The sequence below is a fragment of the Glycine max genome, chromosome 9, assembly GCF_000004515.6.
Source record: "Glycine max cultivar Williams 82 chromosome 9, Glycine_max_v4.0, whole genome shotgun sequence".
Classification (NCBI taxonomy): Eukaryota; Viridiplantae; Streptophyta; class Magnoliopsida; order Fabales; family Fabaceae; genus Glycine; species Glycine max.
In genome coordinates this window covers 3762645-3783754 of record NC_038245.2, presented here as the reverse complement: position 1 = coordinate 3783754, position 21110 = coordinate 3762645, and the positions used below count along the sequence as shown (strand labels likewise).

The 21110-nt window shown below is 34.1% G+C and overlaps 2 protein-coding genes across 2 annotated transcripts; both read left to right on the top strand.

Annotated features, from left to right (window-relative positions):
- The first annotated feature begins 1672 nt into the window (after window positions 1-1672).
- Window positions 1673-11935, top strand: LOC100804807 (ABC transporter C family member 14). The gene is made up of 11 exons (XM_003533313.5): window positions 1673-4047; window positions 5635-5955; window positions 6808-6894; window positions 7446-8066; window positions 8188-8352; window positions 8826-9120; window positions 9346-9560; window positions 10326-10631; window positions 11018-11081; window positions 11232-11471; window positions 11618-11935. Exons 1-11 carry the CDS (start codon window positions 1948-1950, stop codon window positions 11722-11724), a joined length of 4521 nt encoding a protein of 1506 aa, XP_003533361.1. The 5' UTR covers window positions 1673-1947; the 3' UTR covers window positions 11725-11935.
- Window positions 11936-14638: 2703 nt separating this feature from the next.
- On the top strand, window positions 14639-19952 carry LOC100802161 (ubiquitin-like-specific protease ESD4). Its single transcript, XM_003533309.5, has 9 exons — window positions 14639-15592; window positions 16006-16088; window positions 16169-16262; window positions 16399-16497; window positions 16802-16894; window positions 16987-17106; window positions 18009-18112; window positions 18795-18867; window positions 19431-19952. Exons 1-9 carry the CDS (start codon window positions 14915-14917, stop codon window positions 19491-19493), a joined length of 1407 nt encoding a protein of 468 aa, XP_003533357.1. The 5' UTR covers window positions 14639-14914; the 3' UTR covers window positions 19494-19952.
- The last annotated feature ends 1158 nt before the right edge of the window (window positions 19953-21110 follow it).

The following is a 21110-nucleotide window of genomic DNA, read 5'->3' as shown; positions in this document are numbered from 1 at the left end:
TTTGCATAATATTTATTATGTTTTTTTATCGACAAATATTAATAGTAGTATTATTAGTTCTTATTGATGGAGAAATTTAATGATGATCTCTTCCCTTTCCTACCCACTTCTAGACTAATTTTATATCTCCTATATTGTGTTGTTATTCATTCTATTGATAAACATTAACTTTTATCTTCATCCTTGATGGCTCTAAAAGGACTTGTTGTTGTGTACTAGTTAATTTATATTAGTGGAAGTTTTTTTTCATTGGATTAGGCCCATAGGTTTTTTCTTCAGATTGGAGTATTCCCACGTTAAAAATTTGGTGCCTATTGATTTTTATTTTTGCATCGTATTGTTTGCTTTAAAATTATTACATGTTGCATTTTAAATTTGGGGAACATATTTTTAATTTCATAGGAAAAAAGAGATCCATCCATTTTGCTTCCACTCTGTTATAATTTATCTTTTCCCAGCAATTGGTTTTGAAGCTTCTTGGTTGGGGCTCTGGTTCGTGCTTAAAATAGGAGAAGACAATATTTTTTATGCTATTATTAAATTGGATTATACCAATTTCTGAATTTGGAAATTTTGAGTTGAAGACTTGCTATTTTGCAAAGATTTCTATGACCCCATTAGGGCAGTGGTATTAAAAGGCAGTTATATATGAGCAAGAATGAAAGAAAACAAACAAACAAACAAAAATTGCTTCAAAAAAAATGTGGAAGAAAAAGATGAATGTGAAATGAAAAGGCAGAAAAAATGGTTAATTCATGATTGTGCCATTATGTGAATATCCACTTTAATACGGGATTATCTTAAAATCAATCAATTATTATTATTTGCCTTTTAAAAGTGGCAGGGGGTTAGTCAACAAAAAGTATATCTTTGAGACAAAGTAAGGTACAAAGCATTTTAACCACGTCAAAAAAAATAATTTAAAAAACAACTTTGAGAATATTATTGAATATAAAAATGAGTTTTTTCTTCTTTTTTGATTGAAGACTATTTTTTTGTATCTTTATTATTATGAGTTAATTAACTGCTGATAAAAAAAATATTAATTACCTAATGATTTAATTTTTCCAGCAAAATGGCTTAATTATTAAAAAAACTCACCCAAATAAAAACATTTTAAAATGCCAATTTTACTATCTTTGTCCTTATATATAGAATTATTTTGAGAAGTTTGTTGATCCTTTTATAGACTATTTTCAAATCTTCTATTGCATTAATTTTTTTATATAAAAATACTTTAATTATTTTACAATTTTTAGTCAACAAAAAATAAATAAGAAACAATCCTCTATGTATAAGGGCGAGGGTAATCTACTAGAATTGACTTAATAGTAAACTTAAAGTAAAAACATAAAGATTTAGGTTTGATTTTTTTTTAAGGAAGGTTTGATTCTTAATACCATATTAAAAAAGAGTATAAGGATGAAGGTAATATTTATTTTAATGCCATATATATTAGTTAACCTTATACGCAACGTGTGGATTTATATGTAGTTATAGTCAAAGAGTCATAGTTGCTATCTATCTCCATATATAGTAGCTAGTGAACAGTGGTGGACCTTAACCTTACCCTCGAGTTCCCACGCTATTTCTTGTTCTAGATGCGTGGGTCGCATGGAATCTTATTTTATTGACATCAATATTTAATGATCCTCTCCACAAGCAAACCGAATAGAAAAATACATCTCGTTTCACACCATAGATAAGAACCCACATCACACTACACGCACCTCTCCCATTTTCAATTCACATTTTCCTTCTTCTTTGTTCTTTCCATCATCTTCATATTTCTCACCGCCTCCTCATCATAGATTTTTTCATTCACACCTTCATCATCATGTATGAAACGAAACCTTGTTAAATTAGTAGCATGTAACACTTGCAACCTTCACTACTTATTATCGCATATATATTACAAGTGTAACGTTTCAACTTATCTTTTGAAACATGTCTTCTTCTTTTTCACCTTCTTGGTTAACTTCTCCTTCATGTTCCGCTTTGGACATAGATTCATCTTCCCCTACTGCGTTACTCATAGTTCAGTGGTTGAGGTTTATTCTTCTATCTCCATGTCCACAAAGAGTTCTTCTTTCTGCTGTTGATTCAATCTTCTTGCTCTCTCTCTTAGCCTTTGCAGCAGTTAAACTCTATTCCCGATTCACTTCTAACACCACCTCCAACAACACCATCACCAAACCCCTTCTGCAAGAGAAAGACTCTGACTACAAAGTCACCTTCTGGTTCAAACTACCCCTCTTGGTAACTACCCTTTTGGCCATAGCTTACACTGTTCTAAGCATCTTGGCCTTCACTCAAACGAGCCTCTCGTCATGGAAACTCATAGAGGCTCTTTTTCGCCTCTTTCAGGCGGCGTCCAACATAGTGGTGGCGATCCTAATGGCTCATGAGAAGAAGTTCAAAGCTTCCAAGCACCCTTTGTCGCTGAGAATCTATTGGATTGCGAACTTGATGGTTTCGTGCTTGTTCGCCACCTCGGCCATTGTTCGATTGATAACCATCGATGTAGCGAAAGTTGAGCTTTGTTTGAGGGTGGACGACGTGTTCTCGTTGGTTAACCTTCCACTTTCTGCGTTCCTTTTCCTAGTAGCAATGAAAGGGTCAACCGGGATTCAAGTGATCAGAATTTCTGATGTAGTGACAACATATCAGTCCCTTTACAGTGACAGAACTTTGAGCCCTTATGCATATTCTTCGTTCTTCTCCAAAACAGTGTGGCTTTGGATGAACCCTTTGCTGAATAAAGGGTACCAAACACCCCTCAAGCTTGAAGATGTGCCTTCACTTCCTATTGATTTCAGAGCAGAGAAAATGTCAGAGCTTTTCCATAGAAATTGGCCAAAGCCAGAGGAAAACAGCAAGCACCCGGTTGGACTAACCTTGTTCAGATGCTTCTGGAAGCACATAGCCTTCACTGGCTTCCTTGCAATTATAAGGCTTGGAGTTATGTACATTGGTCCAATGCTTATTCAGAGTTTCGTTGATTTCACTTCAAGAAAAGACAGCACCCCCTATGAAGGCCTTGTTCTGATACTGGTCCTGTATTTGGCAAAATCAACCGAAGTCCTCTCTGTGCACCAATTCAATTTTCACTCTCAGAAGCTCGGCATGCTCATTCGTTCCAGCCTAATCACTTCTATCTACAAAAAAGGTCTGAGATTGTCGAGCTCTTCAAGGCAGGCTCACGGGACCGGACAGATTGTGAACCACATGTCTGTTGACGCACAACAGCTCGCGGATTTGATGATGCAGTTTCACCCCATATGGCTCATGCCCCTGCAGGTAACTACAGCTCTGGTCCTTATCTACAGCAACATTGGCGTGTCGGCTTTCGCGGCGCTGCTTGGATCGAGTATTGTGTTTGTTTTCACTCTCTTCCGGACAAAGAGAACCAACAGCTTTCAGTTTATGATAATGAAGAGCCGTGACTTGAGGATGAAGGCAACTAATGAATTGTTGAACAACATGCGTGTCATCAAGTTTCAAGCCTGGGAGGAGTACTTTGGCAACAAGATTGGCAAGTTTCGCGAAGCGGAACATGGTTGGATTGGGAAATTCTTGTACTACTTTGCTGTTAACATGGGGGTTCTGAGCTCTGCTCCGTTGTTGGTAACTGTTCTCACGTTTGGAAGTGCTACTCTTCTTGGTGTTCCTCTGAATGCTGGCACTGTATTTACAATCACTTCAGTCATCAAGATTCTGCAGGAGCCCGTGAGGACCTTCCCTCAGGCTCTCATCGTCATTTCGCAGGCGATGATTTCTCTCGGGAGGCTGGATGAGTTCTTGATGAGCAAGGAAATGGATGAGGGAGCAGTGGAGAGAGTCGAGGGCTGCAACGGCAGCGACACGGCCGTGGAGATCAAGGATGGCGAATTCTCGTGGGACGATGTAGATGGGAATGCGGCTCTGAGAGTTGAAGAGATGGAAATCAAGAAAGGGGACCATGCTGCTGTTGTGGGAGCTGTTGGCTCTGGCAAGTCTTCCTTGTTGGCTTCTGTGTTGGGGGAAATGTTCAAGATATCAGGAAAGGTATGTTCTTCTTCTGGACTCCTCATCTACATATGTTGTTTTTTTATTTATTTTGTAGGAATCCAAGTTGGTGTTAGTAGATTTTTATAATAATTCACGCATTCAACTTAACCAATCTGAGTTAGACCCTTTAACTTATGTTTCTTGTTTTGTGCACCGCATTACTGCAAGTTAATTGCTTCTTGTTGCATTGGAGATTGGTGTGCTTGTTGATGCATTTATATGTTCATAATGCCCCATACATTGAATGCCTACAAAGAAAGTGATAGATGCAAAATTTTTACATGACAAATGTATGTTAAGATTCAATTCTACTATAGAGGATCCATTCCCTCAAATTGAAGAATACAAACATTGATTTCCTTGGGATTCATAGCATTCACAACACAATTCACCAAAAAAAATAAAAATAGCATTCACAACAAGTTGTTCAATGCAGAAACCAAAAATTACTATAATGGCTAATCTGCTGGAAATGTCAACACAAATTTCTCTCTGTGCAATTAAGATGGGAAATAAGAAAAATAAAGATAATAAGGCGAGAAGAATAACACCCAAAATTTTAGCGTGGGAAATCCTTGAAAAGAAGATAAAAAGACCACAGAACCCGTAGTCCAGGTAAATGTCCACTGTAAGTCTGTAACAATAATGGGAATACAAACTTATACCCTTAGGTGCATCGCTCAAAATAGCTACAAAAAATTTGCAGATAAAATTCTCTCAAATTGGATAACTATTTACGTCTTAGAAATCTCGAGTTTTCTCCCTAATTTATTTGTCACTCTTTTTGTGTCTCTGATTGTGAGGATCTCATTTATGGTAAATAATTTATATGCACCGCGAGGTACAATTGGTTGTGGTTAAAGAAAGTTTCAACCTGGCAATTAAGGCTTAGGCTGGACCACAATATAATCTTGGTCCATTTCCTACTTTCACAGTCTCTTTCTTGCTGGTAGTTGTGAAAACATTCATGAATCATGATAGAGACATCAGGTCGATTTCCATCAAAGTTGACATTTTTATAACGATTCGGCAGTTGGGTAAACCCTGTATTCCACCGAACTCAATTATCAGAAGAAAAAACTAACTGCATCCTAAAATAAAATAGTTAATATCATTTAATTTTGTTTAATCCCCATTTAGAAAATAAGTTTCCTTCTTGATACGAAGAATAAAAAAGAATGATTAGAAATAAAATCTCAATTAAATAAAATATATTTTGAAGATGATCTCATTAAATATAATAAATTTAGTTGAGATTAACTTATACTGTTTGAAACCAAAATATATGGATTTCACTCATTTATGAATTATGATCACAATTTGGTTTTAATTATTCATTAGAACTAGCATAAACTTTATTGGTTGTCTGTTGTCAATGCTTTGTCTGGATTTCTCTTTTAAATGGTGAAATTTGATGTAGAGACTCTTCAATAATAGCACAGTTAAAAAAAAAGTGTCATTGTGCTTTTCAGATGTCCTTCAATGTCTTTCATTGACTTGTGAATGCTGTACCATGTGAAAATTTACTTGTATTGTTCACAGTTGTCATTATTGCTTCCTTTTTTTTACCCTTAAATCTTATAGGTCAGAGTTTGTGGGTCAATAGCCTATGTAGCCCAGACATCATGGATTCAGAATGCAACCATCCAAGACAACATATTGTTTGGTTTACCAATGAACAGAGAGAAGTACAGGGAAGCCATAAGAGTGTGCTGCTTGGAAAAGGATCTTGAAATGATGGAACATAGAGACCAGACTGAGATTGGAGAAAGGGGTATTAATCTCAGTGGTGGCCAGAAGCAACGTGTACAACTTGCTAGAGCTGTGTACCAAGACTCTGACATCTATCTCCTTGATGATGTATTCAGTGCTGTTGATGCACAAACTGGATCATTTATTTTTAAGGTAAACTACAAACATTGATGAATAGCTCCTTTTCCTTAAACGTTTTATAGTAGTACTACTTTTTAGTTTCTACTGATATAATGTTTCCAAGTTAAAACAAAAACAGAAATGATAACAGTATATTCTCTAACACACTTTTTTAAATACTTTTTATTTTATTGGTTAAAATTTATTAAAAATGATTTTGTTTTTAATCACACATCATATTTAATTATTCTCTCTACTAATTTTTTAAAACTTTTTTTACTAAAATGTAATTTTCCAAATCCACAGTTTTAGTTTTCTTATTTTTTAATTGAAATATTTTGTTCTTCACTTTTTAAAAATTTGTAATTTTAATCCCTTATTTTTTATTTGAGAAATTTGGTCCCCACTTTTAAAAAAAAATATGAGATTTTAGTCTCTCTTTTCAATTTGATAGTTGACTATGTACTTTTTAATTCTTTTTTTAATAAATTAACCTCGTTAGCAATTAAATAATTTTCAAAAAAATATTTGTTATATAGATAATAAATAGACACATGTTAATCAACATTTATAAAATATATAAATCAATATTTGAAATAGGCCACAAAGATTAAAATTATAAACTTTTTAAAAGTGAAGAATAAATATTTCAATTAAAAAATGAGGAACTAAAATGGTTAACTTTTTAAAAGTGTGAGATGGAATATCTTAATTGAAAAATAAAGAAACTAAAATCACGGATTTAAGAAAATAGGAAGGAAAAAAATATATTTTAATTTTTTTTCTTATAAATTTTAACCAAGGATATATTTGAAGAAATGTGTTAGAAACACTCTCCTCAAACAAAAAAAAATTGAGGTTTCTGATTTCTCCACCTTGTTGCAGGAATGTATTATGGGAGCTCTCAAAAATAAGACCATAATACTTGTAACCCACCAAGTGGACTTCTTGCATAATGTTGACTGTATAATGGTACGTGTATACTTACAAATCTCTTACAATGAAGTGATTTTCTGTTTATTGGTTTCGTTCAATCACACCTACTTTAGTGATAAGGAGACTACTTAAACGCAATATTCCTTAGAACTTAGATACTTCTAGTTCTGCCTTCTAATTAAAAATTAGAGTTTCACTCCGGTAACTTGTATGATAAAGGTTGACATCTAAAACAGGCGTTGAATACTGAGGTAAAACTCCAATTTTGATTCGAGAGCAACACTAAAAATACTTAAAGAACTATACCTAAGTTATGTGAATGAAAATGACAGTACTCGTGTAGGTCTTATTAAAGAGGTTTTATATATATATTCCATCATGCTTTTCACCAAAAAAAAAAAGAAGGAAAAGAATGCACGATACATTCTTGACTCTTATCTCAAACCCGGTTACTATAAGATTTATTTTCTTGAATTAAACTGAATTTCCATTTCAAAGCTACTGATTACTTGTTCTCCAACAAACAACCTCAAATAGTCTAGTTCTTTCAACTAAGAACTATTCTTGTTTTTGATACCAACATCAAGGTAATGCGAGAAGGGAAAATCGTGCAAAGTGGCAAGTATGATGAACTTCTCAAAGCAGGCTTGGATTTTGGTGCACTTGTGGCTGCTCACGAATCCTCTATGGAGATTGCAGAGTCTAGTGATAGAGTTGGTGAAGATTCTGCTGAGTCTCCAAAACTTGCTCGGATCCCTTCAAAAGAAAAGGAAAACGTGGGCGAAAAGCAACCTCAAGAAGAATCCAAGTCAGATAAGGCTTCAGCAAAGCTCATTGAAGACGAAGAAAGGGAAACCGGTCGTGTGGACCTCAAAGTGTATAAACACTATTTCACTGAAGCATTTGGGTGGTGGGGTGTTGCACTGATGCTGGCAATGTCTCTAGCATGGATTTTATCCTTCTTGGCTGGTGACTACTGGCTAGCAATTGGAACTGCAGAAGATAGTGCCTTTCCTCCTTCTACATTCATCATTGTCTATGCTTGCATAGCAGGTCTTGTATGTACTGTGGTGATGATCAGATCAGTCTTATTTACATATTGGGGTCTAAAGACATCTCAAAGCTTCTTCAGTGGAATGCTTGAAAGCATCTTGCATGCACCAATGTCATTCTTTGACACAACTCCCTCTGGCAGAATTTTGAGTCGTGTGAGTCTTAATTAACATTTAACACCCCTTTTCACATTAGTTTCTGCTAGTAAACAACATAAAGTAGTATATTCTTTTAAATACTAGTGTTTTTTAACTTACTGTCCTATGAAATGTTTAGGTATCTACTGATATACTTTGGGTTGATATCTCAATTCCAATGTTGGTGAACTTCGTCATGGTTGCTTACTTCTCAGTAACCAGCATCCTCATTGTAACATGCCAAAATGCTTGGGAAACGGTCTTCCTCTTAATCCCACTGTTCTGGCTGAATAACTGGTATCGGGTATGATATGTCTACTCACTCTTATTTGAATTCTAGTCTCTAAATATGGAGGATTTTTGTTGATTTTTTTTCGGGTGTCTTTGTTCTAGTAATCATAGGTATTAAAAAATGTTTAGAAAATAATAGAAAGGCTTAAATGTAGATCTTAGTCCTTCTAAATATCATGACTTTGACATTTAGTCTCTTATTTTTATGAAGTTGTAATCTAGTCTTCATAAAATATTTTCCTTTCCCATACAGTCTCTATATTAGTTTAATGGATTTTATCTTCTTATTTTCTTCTGGTATAAATACTTATGGAGAAATTTATTCAAAAATAAAAGGAAAACTAACAAAAGTTATTTAAACATATGATGTTTATGCACGGTTAGTGCCGAGGCCATTGAAACACTAGAACTGGTGTCCAGCTTTGATATTACAAGTAAAACAAAATATCCAGTGCATTTTGACACTTTCCTTGTTCTGGTTTGCAGAAATATTACCTTGCATCTTCTCGGGAATTGACTCGCCTTGATTCCATCACCAAAGCTCCTGTGATTCACCATTTTTCAGAAACCATTGCTGGTGTTATGACCATACGCGGCTTCAGAAAGCAGAACGCATTTTGTCAAGAAAATATTGACAAAGTGAATGCTAGTCTGAGAATGGATTTCCACAACAACGGTGCTAATGAATGGCTTGGTTTTCGCTTGGACTATATGGGAGTGATTTTCCTTTGCTTTGCCACTATTTTTATGATCTTTCTGCCAAGTGCTATTATTAAGCCAGGTATACCCCACTGCATCTCTCAGCTCCTACCAACTGAAATGCTAACATGTGACATTATGGTTAATAATCTTCTATGTCAGACTCTGGCATTTTATTTTAGAATATAAAAGAAGAACTAATCAATGGCTTTTGTCGTAAAGAATTATTTATTTATGAGATCACATGCATTGCATACATAATGTTTACATAAATATTACTGACCAAGGATCATTCCACTTGCTGCAGAATATGTTGGTTTGTCTTTGTCCTATGGCCTGGCTCTCAGTAGTCTCTTGGCATTTACCATAAGCATGACTTGTTCTGTTGAGAACAAAATGGTTTCAGTTGAGAGAATAAAGCAGTTCTCCAGCCTTCCCTCAGAAGCTCCATGGAAAATTGCTGACAAAACTCCTCCTCAGAATTGGCCCAGTCAAGGCATTATTGAGTTAACCAATTTGCAGGTACGTAGTAGTCACAAATAGCTAAGTACATATTGTTTTTATTTGGCTGAAATTGATTGGAAATGACAAAATTGTATTGGTCTCACTCCTTATATAACAAACCTCACTCATGATTTTATAGTTTTCAATAAATTTTAATAAATAAAAAAGAGTGCGTTGAGAGGAGTGTGTTAGAGAATATGTTACTTACACTCCTTTTCAAGACAAATTGACAATCAGCAGAATTTAACAAAAAATATAGGTGTATACTACTTAGAAACGTGACTTTACATTACTTAACAAAATCTTCAACAAATTAAACATGTACACATTCATATGGTCACTGTCTCTCCCATTTTTCCCGTACTTCTTGGGACAATTAATTTATTTCAAAATTTTTTACACAAAGCAGCATGAAAGGTTAAACCCAATATATGATGGAATCCTCTAAAGAGAGGGGTGTACTTTAGAGAATACAATTCACTCGCAATAGTTAACGATTGAGAGTTGTTTTCAAATCAAATACATATATAACAAAATCTAAAATCAATTACAATCTCAAGTATTTATTTTACATGGAATTTGCATACAGAAGAACACATTTGAATTGGAGGGAATTTTGATCGATTTTTTATGCACAAAAATGTAGGCATATTATAATGCAATTATGTGGTGGAAACTTGGTTTTTTTAGTAATGATATTGATGGTGAATTTCCCATATAGGTTAACATGCATTTTAGTAACTACTACCTATATAATCTTTGTTAATAAATGATGGTGAACAGGTTCGGTATCGACCAAATACTCCTCTGGTTCTCAAGGGAATCTCTCTCACCATTGAAGCAGGAGAAAAGATTGGTGTTGTTGGTCGTACAGGAAGTGGGAAATCAACCCTCATTCAGGTGTTATTTAGGTTGATTGAGCCTTCAGCTGGGAAAATAACTGTTGATGGAATCAACATTTGCACCCTGGGCCTTCATGATGTGAGGTCTAGATTTGGAATTATTCCTCAAGAGCCTGTCCTCTTTCAAGGAACAGTACGAAGCAACATTGACCCCCTTGGACTGTATTCAGAGGAAGAAATTTGGAAGGTATATAATTCATAGAAGCAATATACATATTTGTTTATTTGAATGCAAAATCCTGTGATTTGTTGAAAGGACAAAACTTAGGTACAATACTTAGATGCTTTAGCTGTTGTTTTTCAATTAAAAAATCGGAGATTCACCTCGCTAACCTGTGTAATAAAGGTCAACATTTAATGTAAATATTGGTTTCAAAGGTGAAACTTCAATTGTAATTATAGAACAACACCAATGAACTATATCTAAGTTTAGTTCTAGTTAAAAATGTTTGTGTGCACTACAAAAGTGAAAAGTAGAGAGTAAAAGAAAATGCATGAAAGCATGGGTGCACTTGAGTTTATAATCTGAGCTTCTCATAACTAATCAATTGCTTTTAAATTATGTTGCTGCAGAGTCTTGAGCGCTGCCAACTGAAAGATGTGGTGGCTGCAAAGCCAGAGAAACTTGAGGCTCCAGGTGATAACTCCTCTCAAAAATCTCCTTTTAATAGTTTACTTAGTCCAATGTAGTTAAAAAACATTGCTTAAGATATTGATATTGCTTTATGATGTTTCACTTGGTAAAATTATGAGTTGACATAGTTTATTTTACTATTTTATTTCTTAGTGGTTGATGGTGGAGACAATTGGAGTGTGGGGCAAAGACAGCTTCTTTGCTTGGGAAGGATCATGCTAAAAAGCAGCAAAATATTGTTCATGGATGAGGCAACAGCATCCGTTGATTCGCAAACTGACGCTGTGATACAAAAGATCATCCGTGAGGACTTTGCGGATCGTACAATTATCAGCATTGCTCATAGAATACCAACAGTCATGGATTGTGACAGGGTTTTAGTCATTGATGCAGGTAATTTCAATAGTACAATGTTTTTATAATGTCATATATGTGTAGCTTCTACCATTACCAATACTTTTATAATTTCAATACAAATTTTCTGCAGTTAATAAATTGCTAAAACAATGAGTTGTGGGGTGTTTGATTTTTTTTGACAGGCTATGCAAAGGAATATGACAAGCCATCGCGTTTGCTAGAAAGGCATTCACTTTTTGGAGCATTGGTTAAGGAGTACTCTAATAGATCAGCTGAACTAGAGGCTTAGATTCTAACAAGGACCCAGTTGATGCACTCAGTTTCCATCCAACACACAGCACCAAAGTCAAAAGACATGAGTCGATGGGTCTATTGAGAGATCAATATTTTTGAGCATTAGTTTTGATGTTTTACTCTTTCAGTAGTTTAATAATTAGACTAGGACAATAGGAAGGAAATTTTAAAATTTTTTACTAATAAAAAATCAAGTTTGGCTGCAATTGTTACTATTTTATAAAAAAAAAAAAAAATCTGTCTGCTGTGTGTATTCTCCATGCTCGTTTTTTTAATTGCTACGAGAAGTTATTTTATAACTATCCAAAACAACTCAAGAGTAATTCAGTAAATAACTCACGCTGAATTAGTAGGAAAGAACATGTGTCGATCAATTCTCCTAGAATATATCATTGAAAATGGATGATAACTTTAAGTTCGACTCAAAGGACCGAAACTTGTGAATTTCTAAGATATCTTGTTTGAAAAAAAAATGTTATATTCTAAAAAGTATTTATTATATTGTACAAGTATTTTTTTTCAATTTAAATAGAATTTGAGGGATGCTATTGTAGAATAAGGCATATTCCACTACATTGTTCAAAAGTGATGCTTGTTCTGTAACAACACTAAGGGGGGTCGCATTATGTGCAAAGATGTGAGAATCTGGGTTTTCCAAATCAACCACAAGTTGACTAGCAACAACATTCCCTACTACATAAATCCTTCACGAAGCCACTCAAACTAGTTTATGTTGTGACGTAGATAATGTCTTAGTGCAATATGCAGCTTCGCCTAACTTAAGTGCACTCCATCACATTAAAAAAAAAACACATGAAACAAATTCTCAAAAGGTGCACCGCATCTGCTACACGTGGCATTATGCTCGACATGTCTACGAACTGGTTTTGTGGGTAAAGCCTCTTGGAAAAATCTCACATAAAAAAATGGCTTAATATATTTTTGTCTTTAATATATACATATTTTTTTATTTAGTTCCTAATAAATTTTTATTTTACGATGGGTCCCTAATATTTAAAAAAATTTGTGCGAGATCCTTACTATTAGAATGGATCTATTAATTGTTGATACGATCGTTAACTTGATACGCAAATTACCTATGATATCATATGTATTCTATATTTGAGTTGAGATTTCATGTATGAAATAAATTTTTTATTTTTTTAAAATAATTAGCAAATATTATTTAGAATAAAAATTTAAATTAAGATTAAGAGGCCATGCATTGGCTCAAGAAAAACCGGACAAATGAACACAAGGAACTTCACACAAGTCCAACTCTTCAATCATTTTCACACAATCCAAATTTTCACCAACCTATTTCCCATAACCCCGAAATCAACACCACCATCCAAAACCTCATTTTTCACCACTGTGTCTAGATCTAGAATCTAGCCTTCACACCATCTCTCTTACAAGGAGACTCAAACATTGACATTTTAGAAATTCCTTTGGAAAAACAGAATCAGCCTTGGTTTAAATGTTTTGTCAAATCATCATCCCAAACCAAAAATTTTCACTTCGTATCTTCCTACACATTATACAACAACCACTAAGAACCCTAAAATAGAACACAATAGAAATAAAAACACAGTATAAATCAACTATGTCAAAAGTAAAATTTTCTTACATTCCACTAAGCTTATCGCCAAAATATCTTGTCTGAATGCTTCTTAGTTCGAGACGTTAGTTGGATAGCCGCGTTGACTCACCAACAATGAATAGAAAGAGACCCAAATGACAAAGAATAAGCTCCCATGGATGCCATTCTCTTCTCTGGATTGGAGGACATTCAACTTACACAAACAACCCTTAACGAAGCCAACCCAACACTATGCACGGGTGCACCACTATGAATCTTAGACCGACATACTCCTTTTCTTTATTGCGATCGATGACCAGTGCTAGGGGAAGAAGACGCAAGCTTCCTTCTATTCTTAAACGACAACATTTTCGTTATAAGGAACTCTAATCTTCTATTTTTTATTTTAATTTAATTAAAGTATGACGTCATGTTATATGACAGATGGTCAACTTAAAACACCAATTGGTCTAGAAAATATTAAGCCAGATGAAGGAAGAGAAAGTTTGATTTAGAAAAAAAATTCATAAAACATTCTCATTCCTGACTAAATGTATCAAATGATGCAATTATAGGAGTTGACCAATCATTAACCTGATATTAGACAAGAATCAAAGAAGCATACAATAACGACGAAGAGCGCCACCAATTTTTTGAAAGAAAAGTCACTCAATTAACATCTCAATAGAATCGATTTCACCTTGCAGTTTATCGATTGCTACAAACAAAATAGTTAATCAAAGGAGAAGTGAGAGTTCAGACAAGAACATTATGGCTGCTATAAAGTTTACTTTCATTAATTTTTAATATTTAATATTTTTACACGTAATAATCAAAAAATGAATTAATAATTGATTTGAAATATAATTAAGTTAGAATAAAAATATAAAATATGAACTTCTTAAAAAATTTTATCATTAGAATAAATTTGGGTATGAGTATCTTAAAAATATGTAACATTGTGGGACAAAAAAATGATTTTATATTCTCTAAAGTGAGTTCCTTGAGCATCTTAAAACATCATTGGAGAATTAGAGATATCCTATTTTCAAAGTTAAAAATTGAACACTTTTAAAATTAGTTTTCAAAACGTATTTGATTCGAAATCTAAATGTTGACAGTCGATTGCCAAAAATAATTTTTGGAATTTAGTTTTTTAAAAAAGGGGTATGTTTAGAAGAATTATTTCTTTTAATATTTATGGTGCATATAATATGGTTTGTTAATTTGTTTTCTAAATTATTAGAATTATTATTATTTATTAAACCGAATTCCTTTTTGAACGTGATTGGGAAGAAGACGATACACATTTATATAATACCTTCGTCCCTGTATATATATATAAAAAAATCTGATTTTTGAAGTTAGTGAAGAGAACAACACTAGCATACCAATTTCTGCGCATTGATTCAATTCAAACAAACCCACACACTCCACTGCATTTTGTATAGTACATAAACACCAAACCCCGCCCAATTTCTTTAGGGTTTTTAATTTTCTTTCCCCTCGTCGTAAGTCGTAACAGAAGAGTAGAATCCCTAATTCCCCAAATTCTCGCGTTGGACATGCTTCAATCACTGCGCATTCCCAATTCGATCAATCAATGGGTGCGATGACCGCAAACCGGAAGCGCTCCGAAGAATGCATGAACGTAAACCACACAAATTCCGATTCTCCGAGAAAACGCGCCAAATTCTCGATCAAACCCGTTCCGTCCGCCACCAGCGCCGTCGCGAGACTCTCCCGGTACCCAGAGGTTCACGCGCCGTTGGCGAGGGAGGTTCACGCGCCGTGCCGGTCGCGAAAATTCGAACGCTCTAGGGTTATTGTCAGTGCCGGCAACGTCATGGGGAACTTTCTGGCAACGAAGTTCAAGGAGGCGAAGCGTTCGGCGTCGGCGAAATGCAGGAACCTGGTGGAGAAGGGGAAGGAGGTGATTGAGGTGGACGCAGAGACGGAGAGTGAAGAGCGTTACGTGGATTCGAGTGTGGAAGAGGCGCGTGGCGATGGTGACAAGGTTGTCAGGGTTCAGCAGCAGTCGCAGTCAACGTTGTCGTTTGATTCGGAGATGATGAATGCGGAGTTGAAGATGGTGAGTGGTGGGAAGGTGTGGGGTTATGAGACGCAGCGTGATTTGGAAAATGTTCATATGTATAAGAAGTTGCTTGAGGATGTTGGGAGGAGAAGTGGCACGCTTCAGAGGCTGAATTTTGAGATTGATTTGAATGAGAAGCGCAGGGAACATTATAATTTGTTGCGGCCGAAGAAGGAATTGGTTGAGGTGATTATGATTACTTGTTTAGCATTTAGCAATCATCCATCTTTGTTGTGTGTTTGACTGTTTAGGTGTTATTTTTGTTGCTTAGTAGGGGTTTGTTCATTTGCGGGGGCGTGTTTTGTTTATGGAAACGATTAATTTTATTATAAGAATATAAGAACAACAATTTCATTTTTTGAATTCATTTTGTTTCTAGTCGGCAAAGATTTCTGTTGTTTTCTCCTTTTTTGGGGTGAATTTTGGAAAATGGGAGGAACTCAAGTGAGATGATGTGGTATTGTTGTAATTTTTAGTGGAAATAGAAAAGAGAAACACGGAGATGTTAGTTATGTTTAATTTTTAATGTGGTTGATTGAGGAATGAGAAACAGGGTAAATGTTAGAGCAATTTACCCAGTGTGTTGCTGTGAATTTCAGGAACAGGAAGTGCCGCAAGAGCCTTTTGTTGCTCTTACAAGTGAGGAGGAAGATGAGGTTGAATGTGCCTTTTCTTCCAACTGGTATGTTTTGATGATTTGGTTATATGTTGGGAGGGAGAGTGTAATCTGTATTGTAGCTCATTGAGCACTTGCTTATGCAGGAGGAGGATCTTGGTTACCCACGAGAATTCTAACATTGTGATCACGGGAGAGAAGTTTCAGTGCCTTAGGCCCACTGGATGGTTAAATGATGAGGTAAACTTGTTTGCTGATTATTTGTTTATCCCTTTGTTGTTGAGTTGCTGAAGAAATTTGGTACCTAACTGTATCATGATTTGACATTTTTATAAATTTGAAATTCAGTGATGGATCATGTACCTTTATTGTGCAGGTTATAAATTTGTACCTGGAATTGCTTAAGGAGAGGGAGCAAAGAGAACCACAGAAATTTCTGAAATGTCATTTTTTCAATACCTTTTTCTACAAAAAGGTAGAATACCTCTTCACATAATTATTTAGTGTTGACTTAGAAAAACCATTCCACCCTCAGATGATTGATTACCATTGTTAAGGAGAGGGGTCATTTTTCTCCTCGTCAAGCATTGGTTGCAGTTGACCAAGAGTTTAATATTATAAATGAGACACCTCATCCAGGGTACAAATGGAAAAAAAATGAATGTCTTACATATGATGCCATTTTATTATATTTGTAATTTAGTTTATAACAAATAAATATATGTAATTTAGTCATGTTGGTCAGAAGCTTATATTTTTTATTTTGAATGTTATTGCAGTTAATAAGTGGGCCGAAAGGTTATGATTTCAAATCTGTCAGAAGATGGACAACCCAACGGAAATTGGGATACAGTCTACTTGAATGTGATAAAGTAATTATGTTTGAACTAATTTTTCATGTTACTTCTAGCCATGTCAATTGGTTTCCATACTGATCTTTCACCGGATTTAATGTTATTACCAGATATTTGTACCTATCCATCAAGAGATACATTGGTGCTTGGCAGTTATCAATAAGAAAGATAAGAAATTCCAGTATCTTGACTCAATGAAAGGAGAGGATAGTTTTGTGCTAGAAAAGCTGGTAAAGTTTTTGTTCTATGTTATTTAACTGAAAATTCCACAGTCCAAGATCTAAAATGCTAATTAAAAATATTGAAAGTAATCAAAGTGGGAACATTTTTTTTATTTATTTAATACTTTTTCGTGACAAGACAAACTCGTAATTGTTTTGTTTATTTTATTTTTGTCCTTTAACTGTACTTTCTGCGTGGTCAAGCCTTGGCGTAGTAGGAAAGTTGCATCTTGGTGACTGGTTGGTCATGGATTCGAATTCGGAAAAGGCCTCTTTGCATATGCAAGGGTTAGGCTACGTACAATGGCCCTCCCCCATACCTTTGCATATTGAAGAGCCTTCTGGCATCAGGGTGCAATAGTTTTTCTAGTTTTTTACTGTACTTTTTGCAATGTTGGGGTGTTTTGGGGCTAGCGTGATTTGATTGAACCCCCCCGGCATGTTTTATCATACATATAGTAATCAATAAAGTGTGTGATTTGATGATGTTTTCAATCAAGGTTCGAGATAGAAGACATGTTTAAATTACATGAAATTTGAAATTTCATTCCTACTTTAATTTGAACTACTTAATTAGCAATCTTGTTTGTTTTTAAATCTTTAAAGACACCAAATATATGTAAATTGCCTCAGTCAGGTGCAGGCTTTTGTCTAGCCTTTGGTGCCTAAACGCGCCTTACACTTCTTAAAACACCAGAGGTAGCCATTGTGGCAAGTGCTGTTTCTTCTTCGTTTAAGTTATAGTGAAACTGTGACAAAGTTTTGAAGCTGAAATTTCATGTTTCACCAATGGCCTGAGTATTAACACAATAACACATGTATTGTTGAAATTTATTTTATAAGAACAGAGGAAAGATATACATGTATTTACATGTTAGGTTTATTTAATGTTTTCTATTGATGTCTCTCAGGCTAAATATTTTGCGGATGAAGTAAATGACAAGACTGGAAAACATATTGATGTAAATACCTGGAAAAAAGAATTTGTGAAAGACCTTCCTGTGCAGAAAAATGGGTTTGTATTCTATTCTGCAAATCATTTATGAGATAATTTAGTTTAGTATTTTTTGCCTCAGTTTTTCTAAACAGAAGAAATATGCTATTAATAATGAGTTGTAGCTCTTACAACATTTTTGAAATTAAAAAACCCATAAGTATGTCTTCTTTCACAGGTAAATGAACCTAATAGACTTTTGCAAAGAAAGTATCCTGAAGCATATAATTTTATTTCTTATTTGCTCAAACTTCTTTCCTTGTATAATGAATCTATTTTCCTTACAATTTTAAATTTATTCTAAAAGTTTATTGTGGAGATAAGAAATATATATTTTAAGCATCAGCCTTTTTAACTTATATCAAGCTTTGTTTGACCTTGTCTATGAATTTCTTGACTGATTTGTCATTGAGATTTTTTAAGAGTTATTCCCATTTCTTACTTAATGGATATATGAAATATATTGCAACTTTATCTTCACTTTCTTGGAAGTGCTTCTCTAATTTAAATTTCAAAGGAATGAATATGAAACGTTTTGACATTAATAGTTTTCCAATACTTGCTCTTTTTTTATTCCTTATTTTTCCCCTCTGCCTTTGCACGCCCAAGTTTTCCGGATTCGTTGCAACTCTTAACAGTTCAAGCTAGCAGCAGTTTTTGGTGAATTATTTTCTGAACAAAAAAGTTTTTTTCGTCTGAACAGGTATGATTGTGGGGTGTTTATGATCAAATATGCAGACTTTTATAGCAGGGGTCTGGAATTGTGTTTTAACCAGGTAGGACATGGAGCGTTAGATTTATAGCAGAAAAATTATGTCTTTATTTTCTATATATTTGGTTATGTTGAATTAATTTTCTATTCTCTAAGTCTATCTCTATGTCATTCTCGTTTTCAATAAGTATGGAACTTAATTGTTTCAAATCTCTTTAAATCAATAACTCTAGCCACTCAGATGTGTTCTAGGGTTAGAGGAAAGAATACTTTTAAAGACAAAATGTTGTAAGTGTCATTAATTGCCTGAAATATTTTAAATTCTTTAAAATTGGTGATCTTTGCATATTGTTCATGGCATGACTAAAAGCTAAGTTGATACGAATGTTCCGTGACCAGAATTTTCTTTAGCATGTTTGGTTCAAACTTAAATTTCAAGAAATAATCACTTTTTTTTTCAAACTTAAAGTTAACAAAAAATAAACAGTTATTTATTAAAAAAGATTAAACCAAACCTGGACTAAAAATTCAACGATGCATATTTTGAGCAACAACATATAAAGATTCTTTTCGTTAGAAATATTTTTTATTGTTTCACAATTGAATAATTACACTCTTCAATTGTAGGAAAACATGTCTTACTTTCGGCGTAGGACGGCTAAGGAGATCTTGAGATTGAAAGCTGAATGAGGAAAGAAATGACTGAGCAGCATCCCAATATATAGCTGTGGATTTTTGGTACAAGATATTTCGAAAGGTCGTTATTATTTTTTGGCAGCACTTGGTGAAAGGATACAGCTGAAAGGATTCTTCACATTTTGCAATGTCTTAACAATAACCATCATACAGTTGGAGCATTTGTTAGCTTGGATACTAAATTGACTATACATATAATGGTTATGTTTGGATATAGCTGGTGGGTTGTGTAGAATGTTGTAGGTTGTATATTGCTATACAAGAGTGGATTACTAGCGAGGCATAGTTTAAAGGTTAAGGTGTTATTTCTTTCCTCGCAATCCCATTCTTTCTATTCAGTTTGATCAATTATAATGTTTGTCCCTGATGTCATGTGTGAATTATGAGGAACGTATTTTATTAATAATGTTTGTCCTTGATGTCATGTGAATTAAGAGGAAGTAGAGTTATGCAGTTCTGGTGTATTCGTTGCGTAATGTTTCATGCCTAAACTGTACATCTTGTTCCAGTTTTGGGTTTTAATATTATCTTTTGCTTGTTACAAAGAAAAGTTATTATTGGCAGACTCCTTTTAAATGATAGGACAGTGCAACTTGGCATTCTAGAACTATATGTGAAAATGTGAAAATATTTTTACATAATCATTCATTCATATCAATCAATCATATCATGTATAATAAATTTATTGACTTTTTTTATAGATTTGTTGACTTTTTTATAGTGTAAAATTCTCAATAAATATGGAGAACCTTGATTTCGCAAAATATTATAATTCCTTGTTATGCAAGTCAGGTTAGTATACTATTATCTTCAAGATCTCATGAGGTCTTTGGAAAATTTATAATATTTTGCAAAATTAGGAATTATACTTAGAGTTTTTAAAGCCAGATTAATAAAAAAAAATTGATCGGCAGTCATAGATTGATAATGTTTCCAATCTCAAACCAAAATGGAAACTTAATTAGAAAATACAACCCAATGTAATAGATGTTTTATAATCACTAGTTTTTTTTTTTTTTTTTTTTAAGTTACAGATGAATCTCAAACCAAAATGGAGAATTAATTGGAAAAATATAACCTAATGTAAGTAAGCATTTATATCCTACACTCTCATTACTGCTTCCGACACTTTCCATTGTATTCTAAAAAAATTCTATTCCAGAATGTAAATTTGCTTTCTTTAAAATATAATGGGGATGCATGATGCAATAATGGGGAAGCAGGGTACAATAACCCCCCCCCCCCCCCCCCACACAATGTAATAGATGTTTTTCTAGTCCCTATTTACAGGTACCCAATTATCTAAGAAAATGACGTAATTTCTCATTGTTCGACAGTTTAATGTCTGCCTTTTTAAAGATACAATACAGGAGTTTCATGATAAATTCAGATTGGCTTCGTAGAAACAGCGAATAAGGAAATGATAAATACCCAGCACAGCTAAACAATTTCATGGCAGCCTCACATAACTCAATGTATTCTCTTTTATGCAGTTGTTCTTTTTAAAATAATACAAGTTTGATAAATATATTTAGATTAATGGTAAAGAAATTTAGAACTAAATTTTCCATCATTCACTAGTAAATCTAAATTGACATGGTCTACCAAATG

Bases quoted from the DNA above. Each gene is read 5' to 3' on its own strand.
- LOC100804807 (XM_003533313.5), top strand. From the start codon at position 1,948: ATGTCTTCTTCTTTTTCACCTTCTTGGTTAACTTCTCCTTCATGTTCC. The intron at 4,048-5,634 runs GTATGTTCTTCT...TAAATCTTATAG, and splicing joins TGTTCAAGATATCAGGAAAG to GTCAGAGTTTGTGGGTCAAT. The intron at 11,472-11,617 runs GTAATTTCAATA...TTTTTTTGACAG, and splicing joins GGTTTTAGTCATTGATGCAG to GCTATGCAAAGGAATATGAC.
- LOC100802161 (XM_003533309.5), top strand. From the start codon at position 14,915: ATGGGTGCGATGACCGCAAACCGGAAGCGCTCCGAAGAATGCATGAAC. The intron at 16,895-16,986 runs GTAATTATGTTT...TGTTATTACCAG, and splicing joins GTCTACTTGAATGTGATAAA to ATATTTGTACCTATCCATCA. The intron at 17,107-18,008 runs GTAAAGTTTTTG...GATGTCTCTCAG, and splicing joins GTTTTGTGCTAGAAAAGCTG to GCTAAATATTTTGCGGATGA.